The sequence below is a fragment of the Lepidochelys olivacea genome, assembly GCF_965140295.1.
Source record: "Lepidochelys olivacea isolate rLepOli2 genome assembly, chromosome: 1".
In the NCBI taxonomy this organism is placed as follows: domain Eukaryota; kingdom Metazoa; phylum Chordata; order Testudines; family Cheloniidae; genus Lepidochelys; species Lepidochelys olivacea.
Window position 1 is genome coordinate 165,663,413 of NC_140411.1, and position 27,459 is coordinate 165,690,871.

Below are 27,459 nucleotides of genomic sequence, written 5' to 3' on the forward strand. Positions count from 1 at the left end.
TAATGCTTCCTTTTTGTCTTTTTTATTTAGACTGTAAGTTTCTGCCCCACAGACCTCTCTCTTACCATGTATTTGTACAGTGCCTAGCACCAGGAGGCCCTGATCTCAGCTAGACGTATTTTCTATTTTTCTGTAATAGAAAAACAATAAATAATATGGCTATTTTGTAGGAATCTGGAATTTTAGTTACGATTACCAAACAGTCTTCTCTATTGCACTCCTCATTGTTCTGAGTGCCCACTAGGTATCTTGTAATATAATACATAATAAGCAAGATGACAGGATTCATGCTCCAATTTTTACATGATAAATGTACAAATGTTAAGAATACATGATTTCAGTCTAAGTATTTTGAAGCTGAACTGCTCAATCACTCTTTACTGGTGAAAGGAATAAACATTCTTATTGAAGAAAATGCCCTGTTCACTTGTATAAAAGGAAATTATTATTTGAATTAAATTATATTATAATTACAGAAGAGGCATTTTTAGATTTAAGAAATATGCTTGCCTTGCTAAATCTCAGATCAGATTCCATTGTTCTTTGCAGGTGAAATTGCCCCGTGCAGAGTTCTAGGACCTAAGTGGTGCATAGATTGATTTTTTTTTTTTTTTTTTTTTTTGGTACAAGTTGTCTGCACTGAGATGAATTTCACAATTTGTGTCAAGAACTAACTCTGACTTGACTGGTTGAGCAGCTATGCAGGCTTACTGGAAAAGTGAGAGAGAAAAAATGGAGTTAGCTGTCTAGAGATTGGAGCAATTTTGCACTTGAAAGCAAATCATATCAACGTTGGCTTTTTAAAAATACTGATAATAAATACTGCTTGCTGGAGTCTGTGAATACTGGTGGAAACATGTGTCCAGACTGGATGAAAGTACAGAACATGACGACGTGGATACTAGTGAAAATATGATGTATTTAGAATGTGAGTTATCTCCAAGAGGAAGATGATAAAAACTGAGGTTTTTTCCTGCCTAGAAGACTGAGTATGAATAGATTTACCTTTTTAAATGGCAAGAAATTACTCTGTTTTCACTACAATCTTCTTCACCTTCTTGCAATAGGATGAAGTTGGAATTAATTTAAAACCAGTAACTTATCAGTTTCAAACACAGTACTATGTTCCACTGTGAAGTCTATTGACATGTAGATCAATTTGAAAAAAGACCAACAGTACTGCCTCAGGATGCAGTAGCTAAGTCAAATAGTGGGGCTATTGTCTTTGCCATAAACCTTACACAATGCTGATCATTAGTGGCATGTGAATGCTATAGCAGTTTTTCAGAAGTTCATTACTTTGCCATATACATTTACTCCATGCTGCATTTTGGAAGACAAGATTTGCCTACCATAGCAGCAACATATTTTAAACTACGGTTTCGCTGTTTGCCATACCATGATTAAGAAATGGATTTTTTTTTAAAGAACTGCGCCACAATAGTCTAAATTAGTTTAGTCTGGTTATGACACCTGGTAGTATATTTTTACATATGTACTTAAAGACTTTAATGTACATTAACAAAAAAGTATGTTTCTGTAGTCATGGCATAAGGTGAATGATCACAGAACTGAACTCCAGATGTCTGAACTGAAATAAAATATGAACGTAGTTTGGGAACAGGTGACGTATTGACTTGTGTGTGTGTGTATGTATCAATACCCTCTACACAATGGAATGTCAGATGCACTTTGGTGCCTTGAGCCATTGTCTAAGGACCAAATTGTCTCCTGGGAATTTTTGCCATTTAAACTTACAATGGAAACTCAGTACCTACTTTTAAGCCGACAAAGACTCACTATTCCCTACTGGAGCTAGTTATGAAGGAAGTTGAGGAATTTTGTAAAAAAAAGAGTCCTTTCTCATCAAATTCATTATAGGAAAGTAGATAGGTTAGTTAATGGCCAGGTATTCAGTATTAGAGGGCTCCCTGAAGTGAGAGACCAGTCTAATGTCCTTGGACTATTAAACTGTTCTTCCACTTTTTTTTAGACCTTTCTCTCCTCTTACCTGTCATATGCACGTGTAGAAAATAAGGTGCATTTATTAACATACTTCTTCTGTCTTGTACACAGTATTAAACTTGTTCTGGGATAAATTGCTCAGATTACGTAGTTGGACACCCATGCAAATTTTGTGAAGAGGTGTGCTTCTAAAACTCCTTGTCTTTGGCAGCTCCCCTGGAAATTGATCCTACTTAAATATCTGTAGAATCTATTTGTTTACTTAGGTTAAACACATTTCTTAACTAGCCAGCTAATCTATGGGAGATGTTGATCACTACTGCTCCTCTGGCCTGTAGGAATGGACCTGAAAGTACCTGAAATCATAGAATCATAGAATCTCAGGGTTGGAAGGGACCTCAGGAGGTCATCTAGTCCAACCCCTGCTCAAAGCAGGACCGATCCCCGACTAAATCATTCCAGCCAGGGCTTTGTCAAGCCTGACCTTACCTATAAGGAACTGTTTTTCTCTTCAACACAGCTGTATGTGTGCACACGGAAAAGTGTGTTTATTTGGAGAGAAATATGTAACATATAGCTGAGATTTTTTTAAAAGTTATTTTGATAAAAAGATTTGAATTCCAAGCAGAGTCCAGATGAGGAGGGGGAGAGAAGAGAGCATAAATAGTGCTCTAGTTTGGCTCCATTTTAGGGACAGCGATGTTTACATGCTTGGGACTTTGTAAGGAAGGGAAAGGAAAGAAGTGAAGGAGATGCAAAGATACTGATGCAGATCCTCAACTATTACATTGCTTCACTTGGTACAGCTAAGGTTAGAAGTAAAGAACATAAGGCTGACTTTAAATCATATTTACACTCCCTCCTACAACAGCCATTTAAATCCGAAATATCATTAATATCAAGCAAAGACAGTTTGTCTTAGAAATAAGGTACCACACATATAAGTTCATGAATAAGATTAGCTGCACAATTCCTCCAGCACAATAAGTTGCAACTGCCCACATAATGTTGTTACATAATGTTCTGCCTTGCAGAACAAAAAAAACAAACAAAAAAAATGATCTAAACTTAATGTGGGTAAGAAGTCTTGTGTAGCTGATCATAAATCACCTGGCTTCTTTGTTTTTGCTGAACACTTGTCCTTTATTTGGTGTCTAATATCTGTTCCCCCGCTCCCTGCCCCCGTCTATCTATAAGTAGGATAAATGTACTTCAATGACAAGAAAAGGTTGATATGCTGCAATACACATAAAAACAAAAGAGCTGCCATACTGCTTCAGACCATGGTCTAGCTGACCCACTCTGCTGTCTTTAGCAGTTGTGCACAGTAGCGCTCCCGTGGGAGTGTACAGAAAAGAGCCATTATGGCATGATCCACCCGTCTTCCATCCCCAGCTTCTTGTAGGGAGAGGTTTCAGGTAGTCCAGCCCATGTTTGGGCAATCTTGGCTAACAGCCGTAGCTGGACCTATTTTCCATGAACTTATCCAGTTCTTTTAAACTGGTCGTACTTTTGGCCATCAACCAGCACATGCATGGCAATGAGTTCCACAGGTTCCTTGTGCAGTGGGTGGAAAGTGGGCACGTCCTCTCGTTTATACCAAACCTGCTGCCTAATTAATTACAGGGCGGAGCCCTGGCTTGTGTATGGCGGTGACCGCACCACAAAACTAAAGCGTGCTGGGGTGCTGGCCTTTACACATCAGCCCCTTTCACAGCCGTTGTCTCCGTGAAGCCTCAGGAGGGGTGACCTGCTGGGGGTGAGCATGCCCCCCACAAGCGGGGCAATGTCTTTGCCGTTTTCCAGGAAGACACCCAGCTAGCGGACCGGTCCAGGGGGTGATATTTTCTACTTCTCCCTGGCCGGGGACAGCCACGATCCTCCCCCCGAGGGCTGCTGGCCCATGCTGGCGGCGCTACGCCCTGGGGAGCTTCCGCGCGCCGCGCAGCTGGAGGCGCCGGCTGCCCGCTGCTGGGCTGTGGGAGAAGTGGGGCCGCTGCCCTCACCCAAGATGGCGGCCGGGGCTCAGGCGGGCGGGCCGGTCACCTGTTGAGGTAGAGGCAGCGCGGCGCCTCATTGGCTGCGGCTGCCCCGGGCCGCAGTGCCTGCGCGGCGGGGAAAGGGTTAACGCCGGGGGCGGAGGCGGCGCCGTCAACCGAGGAGGAGCCCGCAGCGCCGCCCGGCTGGGCCGGGACAGGGGCCCCGCAACCGCCCCATGGAGAGCGAGGGCGCCGGCTGCAGCCGCTTGCCCGGCGCGGCGGGTGGGAGGGGCCCGGCAGGCAGCGAGCGGGAGCCGCAGCAGCCCGGGGAGGAGGCGCCGCCGGAGGCCGAGTCGGACTGGAGCTTCATCGACTGCGAGATGGAGGCGGTGGCGCTGCGGGACCTGCCCACCGCCACCATCGCCTGCAACCTGGACCCGCGCCTCTTCCAGGACACCCTGTGCCGGGTGAGCGCGGGTTGGGGCCCCGGGGAGCTGCCGCGAGCCCCGCCGGTGCCATGGCGGCTCGGTCACTTTGTGGCCTCTCCCTTCCCTGCCGTCCGGGCGGCGGCGGCTGCCGGGGCTCGGAGCCGGGCGCTGCACCGTGGGGGGCGGAGGGCGCTGCACCGTGGGGGGGGGGGGCGGAGGGCGCGCTCCGGCTCGCTGGGCTGCCGGAGGAGAGCTCGCCGCCCGGCCGCGGGCAGAGCAGGGAGAGCCGGAGCAGAAGCTGGCCGTGCCCCGGGGGTGCCCGTCGCTCCCTGCCTGGCGGCCCCGCTCGTGCTCGGCCGCTGGCCGGGGAGGCCGCGCGGGGGGGCTGCGGCACAGCCGAGGGCTGCCTGAGCCGGCTGCTCTCGTGGGGCGTCGCTGGCGGGCCGCGGCGCGGGCGTGGGGCGGTTGGGCGGCCGTTGGGAAGGCCGTTGGTGAGGAGCCGGTCATGCGGTGGGGGCCGGGCGTCTGGGTGGAACGTAACGTCCGCAGGCAGCTGGGAGGTGGGGAGCCCTTGGAGGCCGGTCGGTGAAGCATTTGCAGCACTTGCCTGGATCCTGGCCCCCCCTCGCCCGGTCCCCTGCCAAGCGCTGCTTGAGAGCAAAGGCCGGTGACCCCCCGCATTCCAGCGGCGCCTGCTGGGGGGTGACCCTGTCCCACAGACTTCCTGTTGCAGAGATCCCATGCCCTTCTGTTGCAACTCCCTTGCATTAAACCAGCGGCCACTGTTGGCTGTGCCCGCTGATAGGCTATATTTTAACCTACGTGACCTTAAGAGGAATAATTCTGGAACTTAAACAAATATATGCAGGTAATGATTTTGATTTTTTTGGATAGCTGCTCCTCTGAGTGAAGATAGCGTGTGCTTAGTTAGGTGTCTTCAGGTTTGTGGTGAGGGTCCCTAACCTGAGGATTTAGTTCTAAAGAAATAATCGGTTTTTAAAGAAATGATTGCAAGCAGACCTTGACATCTTAATATACTAAACTCAGAACCTGCCTATACTCAGGGCTTGTTTACACTTAAAATGCTGCAGCGGCGCTGTTGTAGTGCTTCAGTGAAGACGGGACTTGCGCAGATGGGAGGGCTTCTCCTGGTGGTCTGGGTACTCCACCTCCCCAAGAAGTGGTCGCTTTGTCCATGGGAGAAGCCCTCTGGTCAACATTGCACTGTCTACAGTGGGAGTTAGGTTGGTGTAACTCTGTTGCTTGGGGATGTGGATTTTCCATCCCCCTGAGCGACACAGTTATACCACCATAAATTCCTAGCATAGACGGAGCCCTACATGCTTTACTTCGCTTGTTTGAGTAGTCTCTTTGAAGTTGATGGTACTACTCACACAAGTAAATTTAAGCAAGTGAGTGAGTACATGTTTGCAGGATCAGTGCCTTCTGTTGTAAAGAGATCTTTGGCTATGTTACTAGTAATGCTTGGATTATTAAAAATGTAGAAAAAGATGGAAATCGGTTGTTTCATATTGCTTTTATGCTCTTATTACTTGTAATGGCTGCTTTTCAAACACTGCAAGGGATTGTTTAGTTTTTAAATCAACTGTTTTTGCTGGATTAAAAACTTGAGGAAATATTTGTACTGGTTTTTTATCTTTTGCAAAAGCATGTTTTTATAATCAGATTTAGGGGCCAAATTTAAGTGTCTTTTTTATTTTATTTTATTTTATTTTATTTTTTAAAGTACAGGTACTGGTTGTCATGGCAGTAGACCAGTAATAAGTCTCTGAGCTTCCAGATAATTACAATTCATTAAAGATGAGAGTTTACATTTTTAAAAACTGGCAACAGTATTAACTGCTGATTTCAGTGTTTACGTTTAAGGTTGTATTCACTTTAAAAGACACTGTAGTTACATGAAAAGTTAAAACTTTATTTATCACTTAAGGCCTAGTATCCTGTTAGTGTGTCAGTGCCACTGATAAGTTATGCATGTGTCAGAGGAAAAATAGACTTCTTAGTGTACATACTATTTTCAAGACTTAGTTTTCCTAAGTGCTGTAGGCATGTTGCCACCCTGTATTATAAGTGTTATGTAGATGAAGATGAGATTTAAATATGAGAATGAAGAATAGGTTTCAGTTTTGCCAATACTGGGACCAATAGCCATTAAAAACATCTGGAATTTTCAATCTTAGTTAATGTAGTAATAGAGATAAGGAAAATAAAACTTCTTTTCTATTGAAAAAGTACAGTTTTTATAGTGCAAAATGTCAGATTGTGAGGGAGCATTGAATTTAAGAAATACATTTTAATGTAGGTTTCAGAGTAGCAGCCGTGTTAGTCTGTATTCGCAAAAAGAAAAGGAGTACTCGGGGCACCTTAGAGACTAACCAATTTATTTGAGCATGAGCTTTTGTGAGCTACAGCTCACTTCATCGGATGGATAAAGTGGAAGATACAGTGAGGAGATTTATATACACGCAGACCATGAAAAAATGGGTGTTTATCATACACATTGTAAGGAGAGTGATCACTTAAGATGAGCTATTACCAGCAGAAGAGTGGGGTGGGGGGAGAGAAAACCTTTTGAAGTGATAATCAAGGTGGGCCATTTCCAGCACATTTCCAGGAGTTAACAAGAATGTCTGAGGAACAGTGAGGGGAATTTTAATGTAGCATGTCAACCAAATGATGCTTTATAAAATAGTATGAATGTTACACAATACCCCTGAAGAAAGGAATGAAGAACTTCCACTCCCTTTTAGGCGATGTCTACACTACAAACTTATGTTGACTCAAGTTACATCAGCATGTAGCCACTATCTCTAAGAGATCGTTTGACTCCTTGTGGCAGCGGTGTGTGTACTCGCAGTAAAGCTTGTATCAGTGCACTGTGTGATGCACCAGAGGTAGGTATCCCACTGTGCAACTTGCCACCATCCAGTACACTGTCTTTTGAGAGGTTCTGACACTGTGTGAGGGGCCCAGAATGAGTCAGGCAGGGGTGTCTGGGACCATGGGGTCAACTTCCTTTTTGCAACTGTCTCCATTCCATGGTGTTATCTGTATCCCATAATTTTCATGCTCTTTTTTTTTTTTTTTCAAAATCCCACAAACCTGCGTGACCCTCCTCGCTGTCTGACATCATAGAGCCTGCACAGCTCTGCACTATTATGAGCGTTACAAACACAGAGTGCATAATCCTGGAGTATTTGGAGAGCTACAAAAAGAACCAAATGAGTGGGGAACTTGGCTGTTTCTTGGGGAATGAATTGCTCACATCTTTAAGAATACAGAACTCTTCAGAAAGCTGCACCCAGGGACTTTCTTTCTCAATTGGTGGATTAATAGTAATTTTGGGCAATCCAGCCTACCCATTGCTCATGAAGCTGTACACCAGCTACCTGGACAGCACCAAGGAATGATTCAATTGTGACGAAGTGTGGCATTTTCTTAAGATTTTGAACGAATACTGCGTGCCTCAGTTTCCCCTATGTGTTGCATGATTAACTATGTGGTGAAATGGTGTTTGATCTTTGCAGAGACTCCTAGAGGAACAGGTGTGATTGTCTAGCTGCCTGGGCCCAGACAATGGCTAGACATTTTGTAACTTAGAAACTGATGGCGGGGGGGGGGGGGGGGGGGGGCACATCCTCTGCAAGAAGCCAGACTGCTGCGTCAAATTGAAGAACAAAGAGGTGGAGGCCAGGTGACCAATTTTTCCTGGGAAACACAACAAAGGACAGAGGGGCAAATGGGCATGACTGAGTGTGGGCTGCTGGAAACAGGACAGTCTCCTTCTTGTGGGTTTTCGAGAGGGAACCCAAGCTCGGGGCCCAACCAAGATGGACTTCGCTGGGACTCCCTGCTTTTTGTGCTAATGAAGAACTTTCTTACCCTGTGTTCCAGACAACTAATAAACCCCTCTCTTTTACAGTTCTGTCTGAGAGTGTCTGCTGATTGTAGAAGTTGGACGTGCATGCACCCTTTGAGGGCGTAAGACTTCCCCAGGTGTCCCGTTCAGACGAACCTACTGTGGGGAGCTCATGGCGTGGAATGGGGGTGCTGAAAACTCCGCGGTCAGTCTGAGGAGGTTTTCCCTAGTGAGTGTGTGACCTGAGGGAGTGCCACACTGACAAGGGTCCTGCCTAAGACTAATTCAAAGCTGTTCTAGAGCACTGAATCTGTGTGCCCATGACATCAACTATTGGCTCAGCAGGTGCAGAATGACTGTTGAATGTGCTTTTGGTCATTTGAATGGATGTTGGCATAGTTTACTCACAAAATTGGACCTCAGTGAGAAAAATACCTCAATGGTCTCAGCTGCCTGATATGTCCTGCATAATATCTGTGAAGCAAAGGGGGAAAAGTCTCTGCTGGGATAGAGGGCAGAGGTGGAGCGGCTGTCTGCTCAATTTGAGTAGTCAGATACAACGGCTATTAAAAGAGCTTATTGTGGAACTGTATGGCTTGGAGGCTTTGAAAGACTGTTTTAACTCTGAGCCTGAATAGAGTGCTCTACCTGGCCCTGCTCTTTTGTGGCCTGGTGGGAATTGTGTGGTGATTACTGTATATGGGGAATATAACCTTTTCAATGCATGTATTCATTTTGTTTGTGAATGATCCTATGGGTGTGACACTGTGCAGTAACAGGTAATTGGTTGCTCTCAGAACTGCTGAGCACTCAGCTGCATATCTTCTGAACTAATAAAAATGGGATTGTTGAACCTGCAGGTCTACCAGAGTCTGCAGCATGTGTGTTTTGCTGCCCAAGTAGCCCCATTATATCCTGGTGCATTTGCCTCTCCTTTTACTGCTGGGACTCTTGGGCCTTTATATTCTTCACTCTCTCCTTCTCCAGGCTGTCCGCAATGTCCATCCTCCAGGCCTTGTGCTCATGGTCCCATGCAGCACTAGCTTGCAGGATCTCATTGAACAGATCATCCTAAGTCGTTGTCTTTCTCCTCCTTATCTGGCTCAGGCATTCTGTGGGTGTGGAGAGGAAGACCTTGAAGGCTGTAATGGCAGCACCTCCAGATAAAACATAGAGGTACCGTTGTCAGCATAATTTCTACAGAAAGCATAACTTAAGATGCTGAGCTCACTCCCCTTGCTACCCAAAAATTTTAAGCACTACCCTTTCACTCTTCTCACTTCTGCTTGTGCACCGCACCAGTCACAGCACCAGCCATGGTGAATATGACCCTCTGTGGCTTGGGGAAAGGAGGAGGGAATTGCTTGGTTGCAATTGATTTTTAGTAGAAGAGGGCACTGGCACTGAATACTGGCATTATTTTCCACAGGCGGTGGTGATTTTAGCTGATATCTCATTCCTCAGGGTAACAATGGCAGAGAGAGCACAGCTGCGGCTGATATCCTGACGGTACCTGGTTCCATGTGGTGCACAGCCTGTGTATTGCAATCATGCAATACTGAAGTTATTGTTGAAGTTATTGTTGAGTGATGTGGGAAAGTGTCCTACCTTGGAGGAAGAAATAAGGCAGCCCTCCATAGAAATCTTTGGCAGAGGGTTGCAGGGTACTTCCATGGAAGTTTCATCAAGGTCTCTCAGGAGGATTCAACGGACATTCCTGTATGCATAAACTACTACTCATGCTGTTCTCCACACCCTTCCTGCCACCTAACTCTAGAGGAGAATGAAAAGCAGATAACTCTACCTTTCTTGGTTATACCACTAGCTCTTGTAGCGTGGGTAAATTAAGGAAAAGCCAAAAGATGTGTTTTGCGACTTTGGGAATGCCATTCCTGTAGTGAAAGTTTATCTGCACACTTACCTGAGGTTTCTTCCCCTGCATCGGGCTCACCTATGCTAGACTGGCTGGACTTCATTGGAATCAAAAACATGTCCTGGTTCACTGTGTAGCTGGATCCGCCCAGTCGCCTGTCCCATATCCTCCACTACCTCCTCACTGTTGAGAGCAGGGGCCTGTGACTCCCCTGTGCTGTGCATGTGGTGTCTCCGCCACATATGGCATGCAGCTCTTTGTAAAAGCGACAGATCTGCATTTTAGCACCTGGTCGATTGTTGGCCTTCTGGCATTCCTGCCTCAGCTTCTTGGCTTTCATGTGGCACTGCAGCTAGTCTATGTTGTACCCCTTCTCCTGCATTACCTGAGCAATCTTCTTGTACATGTCGACGTTTCTTTGGGTGGCTTGGACCTGTGCCTGCACAGCCTCTCTTCCCCAGGGCCCATGAGATCCAATATCTCCTGTCTACTTTAAGCAGGCGCACATCTGGAGTGCATAACTGGCATGGTCACCTGGGCAGTTGCATTCAACAATGTAGCGGTGCTAGGTGTCTTCACTAAGCCAGGCAATCAGGAAAAGGAATTTAAAAAATTTACAGGGCTTTAATGAACTTCCAGTCTCCATCAGTGCTGGTGCTAGCCCACTGGAGGCCCGAAGCAGGAATATTTTTGGGGCAGTGTGGGGCAATTATGCCTGGGCTTTTACCTTGGCATAGTTCTCCACGGAGCCTGGCTCCTCCTCCTCCTGCTCCCAGCCCATCCTGGGGTGATTGCCTGGCTTTTTTGTCAGTTTCACAGCTCCAGCATGGAGTGTCTGCATGGACACTGTGTTGCCCTAACTACACTGACATAAGCCCTAAGCCTCTCATGGAGGTAGAGTTATGTTGGTGTAGTAGGGTACTTACATCGGTGGGAGCAAGGCTGGAGTATGTACAATGACCTAATTAGGTTGATGTACATTGCCTGTTATCCCTAATAACTTGCTGTGATCCCAGTAAATGTACAGAGGCACAGGCATAGACTCCGTGGGTGCTTAGCACCCACTAGGGGCGATCAGCTGTTGGCAACTGCCAATCAGCTATTTAGCATGTGCAACAGCCCTCATCAGCTCTTTGGCTGGCTGCGGCCAGTCAGCTGTTTAGCGGCGAAGTCCTCACCTATCAGCTCTTTCCCCTGCAGCTGCTGAAGCTCCCAGCAGGCTTCCACCCCACTGCAGGCAGGTGTGAGTCCTTTTAATTTTCAGGGCAAAGGGAGCTGGGCTAGGGAGACAAGCAGCCAGGACACAGCAGCTTCTGTGCTAGCTGCGGAGGGGTTGGGGAGACAGCATGGGCAGCTTCTTGGCAGGGGTTTTGGGGGAGACAGGCAGGCAGCTTCTCGGCTGGCCACAGGGGACTGCTGGGGGCCGGTGGGGGGGGGGGATTTCTCGAGGACCGAGACAGCCATTCTCAGCCCCCTTTGGTGTCTCCCCCAGGACCTGTGCCCTGCTCTAGCCAGGAGAAACCAGCTGCAGACCCACTTAGTGCTGGGCAGGGGGACAAACCAAAGCACATGGCTCCTTTAAGAAAAGTTTACCCTTGTGTCTGATGAGTGAACTTGGGCTGGGGCCAGCAGCTCATCCCCTCCCCATGCTCTGTCGGGTGCGCGCGGCCAAAGGTGAGAGGGGCTTCACTGCAGCCCCAGTCGCAAATGAGCAGCCTCCTCCAGCCCGGACCCTGCCTGTACCCGGACCCCTCCCTCACAGGCTCTGGGAGCTCCCAACCCCTACAGTTCTGATTTAGGTCCCAGGGCTCCGCATCCCTTCCCCCGTGCATGGGGGGACAGGAGGGGGAACACCCTCCCTGCGGGTTCTTCACCATGACTGGCTCTCATGCTTGGCAACGTAATGCTTGCCCAGCTGAAAGCTGTTCTCTTCTCTCTCTTTTTCCCCCCCATGCCCCCAATCAAGCCTGCCTGAGGGGCTTTTCCTCCAAAAGAGGAAGTTCCCCCCCCCCCGCCTTTGGCCATGGTCCCACCAGAGGCTCCCCTCCCATAAAAGTTGCAGAGTTGTGAGGGAGTCAGCGAGTGAACTTCAAAGCTGGGATGGGCTGCAACCCTGGGGACTGGGAGGAACTGGAGTGACACAGCAGCCACACAGCAGGATGAATGAATGGGGCATTTCTATGCCGGGCTGTTGAATTCAATTTCTCTGTGTCAGGGTGGGCAGTTTCTGGGCTGGCCATTGGGGTTGGGGGGAGACAGAGCTGCTTTGAGTTCATGGGTGGGAGCGGGCGCGAGACAGAACCACCAGGAGGTGGGGAGCAGAGAGAGATGGGGAAAACGGACACAGGTGGAGAGCAAGAAGTGGGAAACATCAGGAAGGGGAGATACCAATGATAGATATACATTCAGTAACTAGAATGAAAGTGTGTAAATATGCTGAAAATAGCCTCCCCTCAAAACTGGCGGAGCACCCCTCCAGCACACACACCTTGTCCTTAAGGCAGGAGGGGTAGAAAGGAGTGAGCGGCAGGTGGGAGGTATTTAGGGGAGGGAGGTTGGCAGGCACGAGGCATTCCAGGAGGTGGGGGAAGTCTAGGGGGATGGGGCAGGAAGAGGTGGAGTGGGGCCGGGGCCTTGGGGGAGGGGGCGGAGCCAGGATGGGGCATCCTCTGGCAAAACCAAAAGTCAGCACCTACGTACAGAGGACAACTTGGCAAATGCTATTCATGGCCTTAATCTTATTCTGTCTCTTTAGATTAGGCCCCACGTGAATTCCAGTGTGCCACTGGAGTGAGTGGGAAAACGTGAATGACATCACTAGGCTTTGAATAGGGTCCTGAGTGAGGAACACAATTCTTCCAAGTCACTGATGAACCCATGGGGAGGGCGAGGGGGAAATACTTTTCCCAGAGGAAGTTTTCTTCCTGTTAGAAGAGGTAATCAGACTGACCCCTATGCAAGTCTTGACAAAAGTAATGGCCACAAACTGCATATATCTGATGGAGACCATGGTCTGATGGAGACCATGCTGTTTTAATGTCTTAGGTTATGCCAAACTCATACAGCATTCTAGTGACTTTTATGATCAACCCTCAGAATTGCAGGAGGGAATCTAGATGTCAGGCCATCTGTCTTAGCAAAACTAATGTTGTCCTTGCTCTAGTAGATGGATAGGAACATCCTTAATAGGCCTCTGCTTTCAGATGTACCAGGACTGTATTAGCACAGATAGCCAAAAGGAGCCAATCTACTGAAGCTTCTGCACAGGGAGAATGGTCTTGTAGGGAGCTGTCACTATATGCCAGTATACTGCAACTTTCAGAAGTGAAGCAATCACTGCTCCTCATGGAAAAAATCCTGTGCTCAGCAACATATACCAATCAGGACGGATAATGTAACTCCAGTATCATATCACAGTCAGCAGTCCAAGATTAAAACCTTTCAGAGTAGTAATTCTTTTTTTAAGTCAAGAGTTACTTTCAGTCCACCACTCCTTCATGTTCCAGGACATCCAGGTTGACAGGCAGGCTAAGCAATGAGGAAGTCCAACCAGGAAAGTAGGGTCTAGAAAGTGAAGGGCTGGATTTTCAGCCAGTGTAAAATGGCATACTTTAACTGAAGTCAGTAGAACTACACTGATTTACAGTGGCTAAGAATTTGGCCTAAACTGATCAGCTTTCTGGAAAGTGCTGAAATAAACAAGACATCAGATCCTTTTCATATTGATAGCACTAGAATAATGAATACATTATTTAGAAACCCACAGAGACATGGAGCTGGTGCACATGCTCCTCTCTCTGTCTTATAGAACTGCTACATCTGGGGTCAATACTGTATTTCAACCCAGGAGTAGTAATTCTCTTAGCCTGTTTTGTGATTATAAGGCTCTTAAAAGACTGGACTATCAATTTGAGTAAAAGTATCCTCAGTAGTCTGTTGCTTTTTCCTTACCAGGCGTAATTATAGCTGATCAAGGAACAAAAACAATCCCTGACTTATTAAAATTTCTTCAACTTGGATTCTAGAATGGTCTACAGCTAATCTTCCTAAGAAAACCTGAATGTTCATCTCCAAGGGTTTTCAGATGCCCTGATTAGAAAAATCACTGTAGATTCTGCTTCCTCTCTTCTTAAGTTCCAGGTTACTAAAAAGTGGTTCTGTTTCTGCATTTCAGGTTCATGGTTTCCTCCCAAGCCCATTTCCCTGGGTTTCAAAAATTTAGTCTTTGAAACACTTTTCTGTTCTGACCCTCTGAAATTGCCTTCTCTAAAGTAACTTTTCTAGCAGCTGTAATGTCAGCCATGTAGATGGGCAAGTAATGGTGTGTTTATAGAGAAGTAGAATTTCTTAGGAAAGCATCGCAACTCATGATAAGGTTGTCATCCTATTAGTTCTGTGTTCCAATGCAATATATGTGGCAGGACTCAATTAACAAAAAAACATTAAATGTTTTGCTGTAGCACAATGGCTCCATCTCCTTGCCTCCCCAACTTGTTGTCCATTTGGCATTTTTAATGGTATTTTTGATGTAGGAGAGGTCTTTGATTTTATAGAATTTACTGTCGCATAAGTACAGTAGATTGATGCTCCTTATATATCCTAGAATATTGCACCAACAAACTTTAATGACTTTAAAAAATAATACTGGGTGAAGCCACAAGGGGGCTAAGTAACTTCATTTATGCTTTATTAGGCTCCTGCAAAGTAGGCTACATTGTTCATATTTAAGATCTCAAAGAATTTCTGAGTGTGAAGCTTCTGTTTCAGGTTAGTTATGGACAGGTTTGTCACTTATAAATGTTTTCATCATGGTTTGGGTTTTAAAATGAATATGGGTCTAATACATGTGTTGTGCACTCAGATGGAAGGAATTCTGTGTTAGAGCAGTAAATGTAGTTCTGAAGCTAGCAGATCAGGTACAGTGAAAGATTGTATGATCCAGCTAGCTTCTGTCATTTAAGTACAGGTACCGTAAATTAGCTTAAAGGATTTAAGTTTGCTGTAGACTTGTAAATCTTGTTGCATATTAAAACAAATTAATGAATGTAGTGCTAGATCTGTCTTAAATAATCAAAATAATTACCATTACAATCAGAGCTATCCCTCTTGGTTAAGACAGGATTTTAGCTGAAGGTAAGACAATTTTCTCCACAAACTCTGGAGAATAACCCAGTTTTTACCAAAATTATCTTGAAAAAGAAAAGAGAACTGTTGTTAGGTGCATAGAACCCTTCCCCCAATTGCTGGAGTGGTAAGGGTTGGAGAGTGGAAACAATCTCTCACAAAGCCTATCCCTTCAAATGACCTTCCATGGCAGTTGCAGACAGAACTATCTTTGTATATTTAAAAAAAAAAAAGTGTCCCTGCTAAAACCATGAAGGAACACAATTTGTGTTTAGGTTTCAGAGTAGCAGCCATGTGTTCAGAAATTAGATCTGACCTGTTGCAAGTTTGAAGTAATATAGGCAACGGTTCTTAATGGCAAATATACTGTGTATTGTTAATGACTGTCATATAATGTTAAAATTCTAAAACTGTCTGCAGTGTAAAAGTTTAATGTTGAAAAAGACATTTATGAATTGATCTTTAAATGCTAAGTCATTATTGAAGTGATTCAAGCTTATTAAAACTCTTGTGATCTACAGCCTTCTAAATATCATATGAGCTATTTAACAGAAGCTTTCATTATTTTGTCTTTCATTAAATATTCACAGAATTTCTCCATAAAGCTAATCTTACGTTTACAGGATATCTTTTTTTATTTTAGTTTTTTATTCAAGTGTTTACAAAACTTTCTTTAGAAAATTGTACTTGGGTTTTCCTGTGTGTCTCACATGTTCAATTAATCCCTCTCACATGTACAATAATCCTGTTATGTCATGAATTACATTTAAACCCTTTGTGTTTAAAAAGAAGTATTTAAAGAGGTGTACTTTATAAGCATTACAAACCATTGTTTTAGTATTTTGGCCAAATTAAAAAAAAATTTTAAGTGAAAGATTCTGTTGCAATTTGAATTTAAAAATTCAAGTGTTTTATTCAATAGAATACATGTGTACATACATTTATTTCACTGTCAGGTATACTAAAAAAAAATCTCAAAATATATTTAAGTTTCCCATATACACTTTGTTACCACACCCATTCACGTAATTCTCCTTGTGCTACTCATTCATGAATTGACACTGAGTTCTGGCAATTGAGATCATGGTAGGAGTTTTCATAAACCAAAAGTCCACGACTGCCTTTCTTGTAATAATTTAAAAGACTTTTGCAGTAATCTCACTGTTTAATCTAATTGGAAGACTGAGGCCTTGAGTAAAATTTTCAAAAATTACTTAGGCACTCAGGTTTCAAAGTCTTATTGAAAGTCATTGGGGCTTAAATTCTTAAGTCATTCATGCTTTGGGAAACTTTATCCTTAATGTTTTTCTATAATTCATAATTCTAATAAAATTCATAATACAGAACCATGTGAATTATGAGCCTAATGCAGTATAAATCCCCTCTATACTGTGCATATATACTTGCTGAAAATTTTAAGCAGTAAAAGAAAGAGATGAAGTACTGAAAATCTTAGTTTTTTAGGCATTTTGAACACAAGATCCTCATTCTATGTATATGTGTGTATACAGAATTTGTTCAGGGGTCACTGCTCTGCTGTTTCTCCCTCATAGGGTGCAAAGGAGTTTCTCTGACAATCTCAGTCAGGAAATCGAATTAGGTGTTTAAAAATGCTATTTCCCCCCTTAATTTAAATTTTTAAATAGAGAGACCCCCAATACCTAACTATTGTGTTAGATTATGGGGGTCTCTGTTTATCAGGGGTTGGTGTCCCTAAAATATGGGAATATTCACATTTTAAATGCTTTCGTTCATGTGTCTTTTTCTGGCTCCCCAATTCAGGAGAGGCTTCCCAGTTACTCTTAATAGCCTTTTTTTTTTTTCTGGACATCGCTTACCTTCCTAGTAAAAGAAGTCTGGAATAAAAGGGTTTAAATAGATTGTATAACTTAAAAGTGTTTGACCAGGGCATCATGAATACCTTACTCTTGGAGCTTTAAAGATTGGAAAGAATCTGTTTTGAGAGGACATGCTTTTCAGCATCCGTGTTAGTTTTATAGCTAAGCCCTTGAACGTCTCATGATAGATAGAGGATTCCACTTCCATTTTTAGTCTATGTCTGGCAAATGATTTCTAGCACTGTTCAAAATCCTAGGGCTCTTACTTACTCATTTCAGAAATGCTCAGATGATCCTCTTTACCTAGACAGTCCAGAAAGATAAACAGAAAATACCTTTATTTAATGTCTTGGCCAAATAGCTTTGATATGTGAATATAATGTACTGTATAAAATAAATAGAGGGTACATTTCTTTAAAAGGCATTTACTAAAAGGGCCTTAAAAGTAGGGGCAATGGGAAAAAGAATTACTTTAATAAAAGTAGTCTGTTATACATAAACTTATTAAAGCTACTGGCATTTTAATGGGCAGGCAACTATCAAGGATGGAAAAACATTTTTGGAGTTCATAGCCATAGGGAAAAAATGCATAATTTTGTTAATACGTTATGCTGAAGAGGGAATTGGGCTCTTGTGAGGAAGAAGTAGAGAGGAGTCTTTAGTACCCCTCGCTTTTGAATATTTAGAATTTTCAACAATAATTTTGTTCAAATGGATGATGATCTGAAAGATTCAGCATTGGAATAATTGTAATCTAAGTGTGTGGAATGAGAAATGTTGAAAAATAACCTATGTACACATGCATATGCACCCACACTGTCCAGCCCATAGACTGGGATCAGTGAATTAGTTTATTAAGTTTATTAATACTTAAGTGTGCTGCTTTCATTGCATGCATCCTGTCCCTCTTCTTGCATATAATGTGGTAATTCTAGAAGAATATGCATATATATGCATCTAATAAGGGGGAAAGAATCTACACAGGTATCACATTTTGTAGCTATATATAATCTGTTAACTCAATACTATTTTCCCTGTTAATATTTATGGAAAAATGTGATCACACCCGGGAGGGCCAGATCATCAGCTAGTATTACAGCACTGATGTTAAAGGAGTTGTGCTGACTTACACCGGGCGAGGTTCTGATCCTACATGGGAATATTTACTTTCTGATCCAGATCCTATGCTGTATGCTAAATTAACATTTAGATTTCATTAGAAGGTTTCGGTTTTAGCTGTGCTGTGCAGGAACACAGAAAAGCTAATACAGCTGTCACCTTTGAATGACCTTTATGCTGTGTATTGTATCCTGCTTTGCAATTTCTGTAGTTTTCCCTTTAGAAACTACAGTATTGAAAAGGGTGTCTGTATGGTTTTGTTACCTGAATCTGTTGTTTTTCTGAAATGATACACAAGTGATGTGTGTACTAGAATGTGGGAAGTTCTCAAAAGACAAAACAGTGACTTTTTTAGGCTATAGCTACACTAGTGAGCTTACAGTGGTTCAGCTCTGCCTCTGTAAGCTCTCTAATGTAGCTGCTTTAAGCCAATGGGAGAAAGCTCTCCTGTCGGCTTAATTACTCCAGCCCCCATGAGCTGCGGTAGCTATGTTGGCAGGAGAGCTTCTTCCACCGATATAGCACTGTCCACACCAGTGATTGGGTCTGTGTAACTTATGTCGCTTAGGGAGGTGGCTTTTTCACACCACTGAGTGACCTCAGTAGTACCGACACAAATGGTAATGTAGAGATAGCCTTAGGTCTTGTCAACAAAACTCTGTAGTGTAGACAAAAGTTGTTGACACTCGAAGTGCTATAATAAAAATCAGTATTGCACGTTCACACTCGCTCCCTCTGTCGTCAGAGCACATCCACAGTTGGCGTACTCTCATTGACAATATGAGCAATGCCCTGTGGGTACCTATTCCACAGTCCAGCTCAACACCTGCCGCCGCTAGGTCTTGCGCTGTGATCCGCTCCGCCTTCTCACATCTTGGGACCGAGCTCAATGTCCCATGATGCATTGTTTTGTGTCCCAGCATGCCATGGGCTTCCAGCTTGCTTTCATGGCATTTTTCAACGGCCCTTGTTTGGGGTGCACCCCAGCATCTCTGTGAGAAGGGATGGATCCTGCACTGCTCTCCTGTGCTCTGATAACTGTCATTAAGACATCGCAGATTGCAGTGCAGTTAATCACAAAGTTCCGAACTGAAGAAGACTGCCAGTTGCCTGACATGCTGTGTGATATAGATAGGAGCAACTTTAGATTGCTTTTGGCATTCACGGAGCAGCTGCAGATGGTGGACTGTCGCTTTTTGGCTTAGGAAACAAGCACTGAATGGTGGGATCATATCGTCATGCAGGTCTGGGATGACTATCAGTGGCTGCAGAAGTTTCGGATGCAGAAAGCCACCTTCCTGGAACTGTGTGCAGAGCTTGCCCCAGTACTGCGGCGCAAGGCCACCAGACCAGAATGAGAGCTGCCTTGTCGGTAGAGAAGTGTGTGGCAATAGCTGAGTGGAAGCTGGCAACTCCAGACTGCTACTGGTCAGTCGCAAATCAATTTGGAGTTGATAAGTTGACTGTTGGGGCTGTGTTAATGCAAGTGTGCAGGGCAATTAATCGCGTCCTGCTACAAAGGACCATGACTGGGAAATGTGCATGAAATAGCGGATGGGGCTTTGCAGAAATGGGTTTTCCTAACTGTGGAGGGGCAATAGACGGTGCCCACATTCCAATTTTGGCACCAGACCACCTTGTGATGGAGTACATAAGAATAGCCATACAGGGTCAGACCAAAGGTCCATCCAGCCCAGTATCCTGTCTACAGACAGTGGCCAATGCCAGGTGCCCCAGAGGGAGTGAACCTAACAGGTAATGATCAAGTGATCTCTCTCCTGCCATCCATCTCCACCCTCTGACAAACAGAGGCTAGGAACACCATTCCTTACCCATCCTGGCTAATAGCCATTAATGGACTTAACCTCCATGAAATTATCCAGTTCTCTTTTAAACCCTGTTATAGTCCTAGCCTTCACAACCTCCTCGGGCAAGGAGTTCCACCAGTTTACAGTGCGCGCACTGTGTGAGGAACTTCCTTTTATTTGTTTTAAACCTGCTGCCCATTCATTTCATTTGGTGGCCCCTTGTTCTTACATTATGGGAACAAGTAAATAACTTTTCCTTTTTCACTTTCTCCACGCCACTCAAGATTTTATATACCTCTAGCATATCCCCCCTTAGTCTCCTCTTTTCCAAGCTGAAAAGTCCTAGCCTCTTTAATCTCTCCTCATATGGGACCTGTTCCAAACCCCTAATCATTTTAGTTGCCCTTTTCTTAACCTTTTCTAATGCCAGTATACCTTTTTAGAGATCAGGGGACCACATCTGTACACAGCATTCAAGATGTGGGCATACCATGGATTTATGTAAGGGCAGTAAGATATTCTTCATCTTATTCTCTATCCCTTCTTTTGATGATTCCTGACATCCCATTTGCTTTTTTGACTGCTGCTGCACACTGCGTGGATGTTTTCAGAGAACTATCCACGATGGCTCCAATATCTTTCTCCTGATTAGTTGTAGCTAAATTAGCCCCCATCATATTGTGTGTGTATATATAGTTGGGGTTATTTTTTCCAATGAGCATCACTTTACATTTATCCACATTAAATTTCATTGCCATTTTGTTGACCAATCACTTAGTTTTGTGAGATCTTTTTGAAGTTGTTTACAGTCTGCTTTGGTCTTAACTATCTTGAGCAGTTTAGTATCGTCTACAAACTTTGCCACCTCACTGTTTACCCCTTTCTCCAGATCGTTCATGAATAAGTTGAATAGGATTGGTCCTAGGACTGACTCTTGGGGAACACCACTAGTTACCCCTCTCCATTCTGAAAATTTACCATTTATTTCTAACCTTTGTTCCCTGTCTTTTAACCAGTTCTCAATCCATGAAAGGATCTTCCCTCTTATTCCATGACAACTTAATTTACATAAGAGCCTTTGGTGAGGGACCTTGTCAAAGGCTTTCTGGAAATCTAAGCACACTATGTCCACTGGATCCCCCTTGTCCACATGTTTGTTTGACCCCTTCAAAGAACTCTAATAGATTAGTGAGACATGATCTCCCTTTATAGAAACCATGTTGACTTTTGCGCAACAATTTATGTTCTATGTGTCTGACAATTTTATTCTTTACTATTGTTTCAACTAATTTGCCTGGTACTGATGTTAGACTTACTGGTCTGTAATTGCCAGGATCACCTCTAAAGCCCTTTTTAAATATTGGCATTACATTAGCTATCTTCCAGTCATTGGGTACAGAAGCTGATTTAAAGGACAGGTTACAAACCATAGTTAATAGTTCCACAATTTCACAGTTGAGGTCTTTCAGAACTCTTCGGTGAATGTCATCTAGTCCCAGTGACTTGTTACTGTTAAGTTTCTCAATTCCAAAACCTCCTCTGGTGACCCTTCAATCTGTGACAATTCCTCAGATTTGTCACTTACCAAAGACTGCTCAGGTTTGGGAATCTCCCTAACATCCTCAGCCATGAAGACTGAAGCAAAGAATTCATTTAGTTTCTCTGCAATGATTTCATCGTCTTTAGGTGTTCCTTTTCTATCTCGATCACCCAGGGGCCCCACTGGTTGTTTAGTAGGCAATTTGGGGTATACATTTAAGTTGAGCCTCTATTATGTTGACTTTGAAAAGTGTCCATGTAGCTTGCAGGGATTTCACTCTAGTCATTGTACCTTTTTAATTTCTGTTTAACTAACCTTCTCATTTTTGCACAGTTCCCCTTTCTGAAATTAAATGCCACAATATTGGCCTGTTGAGGTTGTGTTCCCACCACAGGAATGTTAAATGTTATTATATTATGGTCTCTATTTCCAAGCAGTCCTGTTATACTTACCTCTTGGACCAGATCCTGCGCTCCACTCAGGACTAAATAGAGAGTTGCCTCTCCCCTTGTGGGTTCCTGTACCAGCTGCTCCAAGAAGCAGTCATTTAAAGTATCAAGAAATTTTGTCTCTACATTTCGTCCTGAGGTGACATGTACCCAGTCAGTATGGGGATAATTGAAATCCCCCACTATTATTGAGTTCTTTATTTTGATAGCCTCTCTAATCTCCCTTAGCATTTCATCGTCACTATTACTGTCCTGGTCAGGTGGTCGATAATAGATCCCTACTGTTATGCTCTTATTAGAGCATGGAATTACTATCCATAGAGATTCTGTGGAACGTGTGGATTCATTTAAGATTTTTATTTCATTTGATTCTACATTTTCTTTCACATGTAGTGCCACTCCCCCTCCCCACCCCCGCACGATCTGTTCTGTCCTTCCGATATATTTTGTACCCCGGAATGATTGTGTCCCATTGATTGTCCTCACTCCACCAGGTTTCTGTGATGCCTATTATATCAATATCCTCCTTTAACACAAGGCACTTTAGTTCACCCGTCTTATTATTTAGACTTCTAGCATTTGTGTACAAGCACTTTAAAAAACTTGTCACTGTTTATTTGTCTGCCCTTTTCTGATGTGTCAGATTCTTTTTTATGTGAATGTTTCTCTTCTGATCTGGCCCATACTTTATCCTCTTCCATCCGCTCCTCCTGACTAAAACCTAGAGAATCTCTATCAATAGATTCTCCTCTAAGAGAAGTCTCTGTCCGATCCACGTGCGCCTCTGCAGCAATCGGCTTTCCAACATCTTAGGTTAAAAACTGCAACCTTTTTAATGTTAAGTGCTAGCAGTCTGGATCCACTTCGGTTTAGGTGGAACCCATCCTTTCTGTATAGGCTCCTCCATCCCAAAAGTTTCCCCAGTTCCTAATAAATCTAAACCCCTCCTCTCTACACCATCGTCTCATCCACTCATTGAGACTCTGAAGCTCTGCCTGCCTACCTGGCCCTGTGCGTGGAACTGGAAGCATTTCTGAGAATGCCACCATAGAGGTCCTGGATTTCAGTCTCTTTCCTAGCAGCCTAAATTTGGCCTCCAGGACATCACTCCTACCCTTCCCTATGTCATTGGTACCTACATGTACCACGACCACCGGCTCTTCCCCAGCACTACACATAAATCTAGATGCCTCGAGAGATCTGCAACCTTTGCATCAGGCAGGCAAGTCACCATACGGTTCTCCTGGTCATCACAAACCCAGGTATCTATGTTTCTAATGATCATATCTCCCATTACTAACACCTGCCTTTTCCTAATGACTGGAGTTCCCTCCCCTGGAGAGGTAACCTCGGTGTGAGAGAATACCCCAACATCATCTGGAAGGAGGGTCCCAACTATGGGAAGGTTTCCCTCTGCTCCCATTGACTGCTCTCCTTCCCTGGGCCTTTCATCCTCCTTAACAGCATAGGGGCTGTCTGACCAGAGATGGGACAAATCTACAGTGTCCCAGAAAGCCTCATCAACATTCCTCTCTGTCTCCCTTACTCCTCCAGTTCCGCCACCCTGGCCTCCAAAGCCCATATGCGGTCTCTGAGGACCAGGAGCTCCTTGCACCAAATGCACACATACGCCACCCGCCCACAGGGCAGGTAATCATACATGCTACACTGAGTGCAATAAACAGGATAGCCCCACTCTGCTGCTGGGCTTCTGCCTGCATTCTCTCCTACAGCTACCTAGGTTAATGATAGGGTTTTGGTTTAAATCAAGAAGTTTTGATTATAGTTTAGTTTAAAGGTTTTAAAGACTGACAAGTGTCCCTCACCCCCTTTCCACTCCCCTTCCAAACTCCCTCTTGAAAATCTTTGTTAGCGGTCCCTGTTCGCAAAGCTCCCTGGTCGCTTGCTCACTGCTTTATAAAGCTCTGTCTTTCTTGATCGCCCCACCCCCTGACTAAGGCTCAGCCAATGAACAAAGGTTCTAGATTTCAAACCTGGTTTAGAAGCTCACAGCTTCCAACTGCCAGCCACAGCCCACTGTCCTTCAGACAGACAGACAAATACAAGTTCAGCACATCAATAGGAGTACTCCTGGAGATACTGCACTTCTCCAATACAGAGAAAAGGGAGTGCAAGGAGTGGAGGGAAGCTGAAAGGATACTTGTGGCTCACCGTGGGCGTTTCACTGATATCAACGCAGGGTGGTCGGAGAAGGTGCATGACGTACACGTTTTCAGGAACACCGGCCTGTAGAGAAAGCTACAAGCGGGGACTTTCTTTCCAGACCTGAAGATTACATTGGGGGATGTTGAAATGCCCATAGTGATCCTGGGAGACCCGGTGTACCCCTTACAGCTGTGGCTCATGAAACCTTACACAGGAAACCTGGACAGCAGTGAGGAATGGTTCAACAGGCTGAGTAGGTGCCGGATGACAATGGAATGTGCCTTTGGCAGATTAAAAGTGCACTAGCAGTGCCTTTATGGCAGGTTAGACCTCAGTGAGGATAATTGGTCATAGCCATGTGTTGTACGTTGCGTAATCTCTGTGAAGCCAAGGGTGAAAGATTTGCTCAAGGGTGGAGTGTTGAACCAGACTGCTTGGCTGCTTATTTTGAGCAGCCTGATACCAGGCTATCAGAGGGGCCTAGAGCAGGGGCAATTTGAATCAGAGAGGCTTTGAGGCAACACTCTGAAAATGAGAACCAGTAATGTATATCTCTGTGATTGGTGCTGCATTGTTACATTATATGTAGTTTTTCCTAGGAAGCAATGGTAAAATTTGGAGCCTTACATTCCAGTAATCAAATGATTAAACTGCCTGTATGTGTATTGGTAGTGCCTGCTACCTCAATTTGTAGCAAACAAATAAAGATGTTACTGTTCAAAAACTTTGCTTTTATTGCACAAGAAACACCCATACAAAGATGCTTGGTGGGAAAGGAGGTACCAGGGAAGGGCAGACTTTCAGAGTCGTGTGTCGGTCCAGCTATCCTTTTGAAAGTTCTCCGGGGGAGTGAAGTGAAGGGGAAACCGAGCAGTCCTGGCAAGTGGAAAGGATTGTGGGGATGGAGTTTGGGAGGGACGCAGAAAAGAGTTCTGAATGTGCTGCAGGGGAGGGTGGGCATACATCTGTTCAGTCTGCAGCATCTGTGTTTGCGTCTCCATGACTTTAATCATCCACTCAGTAGCATCCTTCACAAACTCCTGATTTTTCTTTTGTCCTGTCTTTTGGCTTCCCTCCTCTCCTTGCGCTCCCTTTTTTCTACTTTGGAGAAATGCAGCACCTCGTGGAACATGTAGTCTTTGCTCCGTCTTAGGCACTTTCTTATCTGGCAGAGATGCTCAGCCGGAGTGTGTGGGGTGTTCCTCAAGGCCACATCTGCCAAAGCACAAGGAACAAGGCACAGAAGCATAAGTTCATGAACAGCATTTAAACATTTTCAGTAAAATTACACCTCTGGTTAGGTAACAATCACTTTCTCACTTATCCTTGACAAGCACACATCTCAGCGAACGCCCAAAGCATGGTGAGCGTTGACTGGGTAGGTGGAGCGCCAGCCAGGACAATGTAGGCATTTTAGAACTCACTACTCAAAGAATTAAATGTAAGTGTAAGAGAAATAAAAATTATGAAATGCATAGACTAGTCAAAAAACTAAAATAACACTCTTTGAAAGAATACAATTACAGGGAATATATGTCCATTGCAGGAAGTACCAAGAAGTAACAACAACCACCACACAAGTATGTGTTGGGAGGTGAGTGTGAAAGACTGTATGTGCACGTGCTGGCTCCTGGGGAAGTTTCTGAGAGGTGCTGTGCACTGACTTTTTAAGGCACTTACTGAAACCTCTCCTGCTTCTGAGCCCTGTCTCCCCTCTCTTGCTCTGTGGAGATGGGGTACATGGGCAGCGGGGAGGGAGAGTCTGTGTGTGTGATATATATGGCACTCACTCACCCGGAAGGCTGATTCAGACCACAGCAGCTCTCCCTGCTTTGTGGAGAAGGGGTACAGGGGTGGGAGACACCCTGACATTAGCCCCCCCTCCTCCCCTCCTGCTCTGCACAGCCAGTAGGAGGGTCCCGGGAGCAGCTGCAGGAGCAATGTGGCTGTAAAACAGCAGGGGGAGGGGCACCTGAACACATACTGCCGGATGTGCATGGCCTCCTGCTTCTTGCTCACTGGAGAGTAACTGCTGAGACTAGCTAGACACCTCTGGAGCAGTGAACAGTTCCTGGCTGCCTGCCCCACCGGGAGCTCCACATCATTGTCTAACTTCCTCTTCATCAACGACTTCATCCTCTGGGTTAGGTCCTTTCTCCACCGCCTTCAGGCCTGCCAAGGTATCCATGGGGCTCTTGGTGGTGGAGGTGGAGTTGCCACCAAGGATAGCGTCCAGCTCCTTATAGAACTGGCAGGTCTTAGGTGCAGCACCGGAGCGACCGTTTGCCTCCCTCACCTTATGGTACGCCTGCCTCAGCTCCTTTTTTTTGCTCTGCACTGCAGCGTGTCCTGGTCATAGCCCTTTTTGCACAAGCCTCAAGAAATCTGCCCGCATGTATCAAAATTCCTATAGCTTAAGTGCAGCCGGGACTGCACAGCCTCCTCTCCCCACATAGTGAGCAGATCGAGCAGCTCCACAGTGATCCAAGTAGGAGAGCATTTGCTGCAATAAGCCACCATGGTCACCTGGGAAGATGCAATGAGACTTCTCCATGCTGAGCCAACAGGAAATGGAATTTCAAAAATTCCCGGGGCTTCTAAGTGGGAGGGGCGGATGTTAGTTTATCTGGCTGCAGGGCAGTGGAGTTCAAAGTGCTGACCAAAGCGGTCAGGATGAGCATTGTGTGACACCTCCCGGAGGCTAATTAAAGCAATTCAAATCAAGCGTGCTGTCTACACTGGCCTTTTGTCGACAGAAAACTTTGCGCAAAAAGCCTTACGTTTTTAGTCAGAGTGGTTTTATTTTGTCACAAAAACGGCATTTTTGCCGCCAAAAGTCACATTGCAGTATTCACTGTTTTGTTGACAAAAGCTCCCTTTTTGTTGACAAAACTCTGTAGTGTAGACAAGGCCTTATATATGAAGACTTGGGTAGATCTTGGGGGGAGGGGGGGATTTACCCCCCCCCCCCCCATTCGCAAAGAAGGAATGTTGTGCTTTTGTTTTGCTTTGTTTCCCTTTATGCCTAGGAGGAGGTTTTTTTTCTTCTTTTAATTTAGTCTTTCAGTATTCACAATTAGTAGTAGACTGGACTAGACTCTAGTGTTTTGATTGGATTAATAATAATTTTGAAGTAGGTAATTTGGGGAGACTAACCTGAATGTGAAAACAGAACAGTTTACTTATGTTGACCATTGCTGACTTAACGGAACTTTCTATACTTTAGAGAAAAAAGTTATATTTAATAGTAATAGTATGCAAGTTATGTCCCTTTTCTGTATGAGATGTAT

General features: G+C 44.7%; 1 protein-coding gene across 3 annotated transcripts in view; it reads left to right on the top strand.

Annotated features, from left to right (window-relative positions):
* The first annotated feature begins 3,218 nt into the window (after nucleotides 1-3,218).
* Nucleotides 3,219-27,459, top strand: part of RCAN1 (regulator of calcineurin 1) — an 82,295-nt gene continuing 58,054 nt past the window's right edge. The window contains exon 1 of one of the 3 annotated variants that reach the window (XM_084617694.1): nucleotides 3,219-4,411. In XM_084617694.1, coding sequence (XP_084473820.1) covers nucleotides 4,181-4,411 — 231 coding nt within the window. In that variant the 5' untranslated portion in view covers nucleotides 3,219-4,180. Of the gene's footprint in view, nucleotides 4,412-4,845; nucleotides 5,241-27,459 lie in introns of those variants that run through there. The other 2 variants (XM_084617691.1, XM_084617693.1) reach the window with 2 other exon arrangements.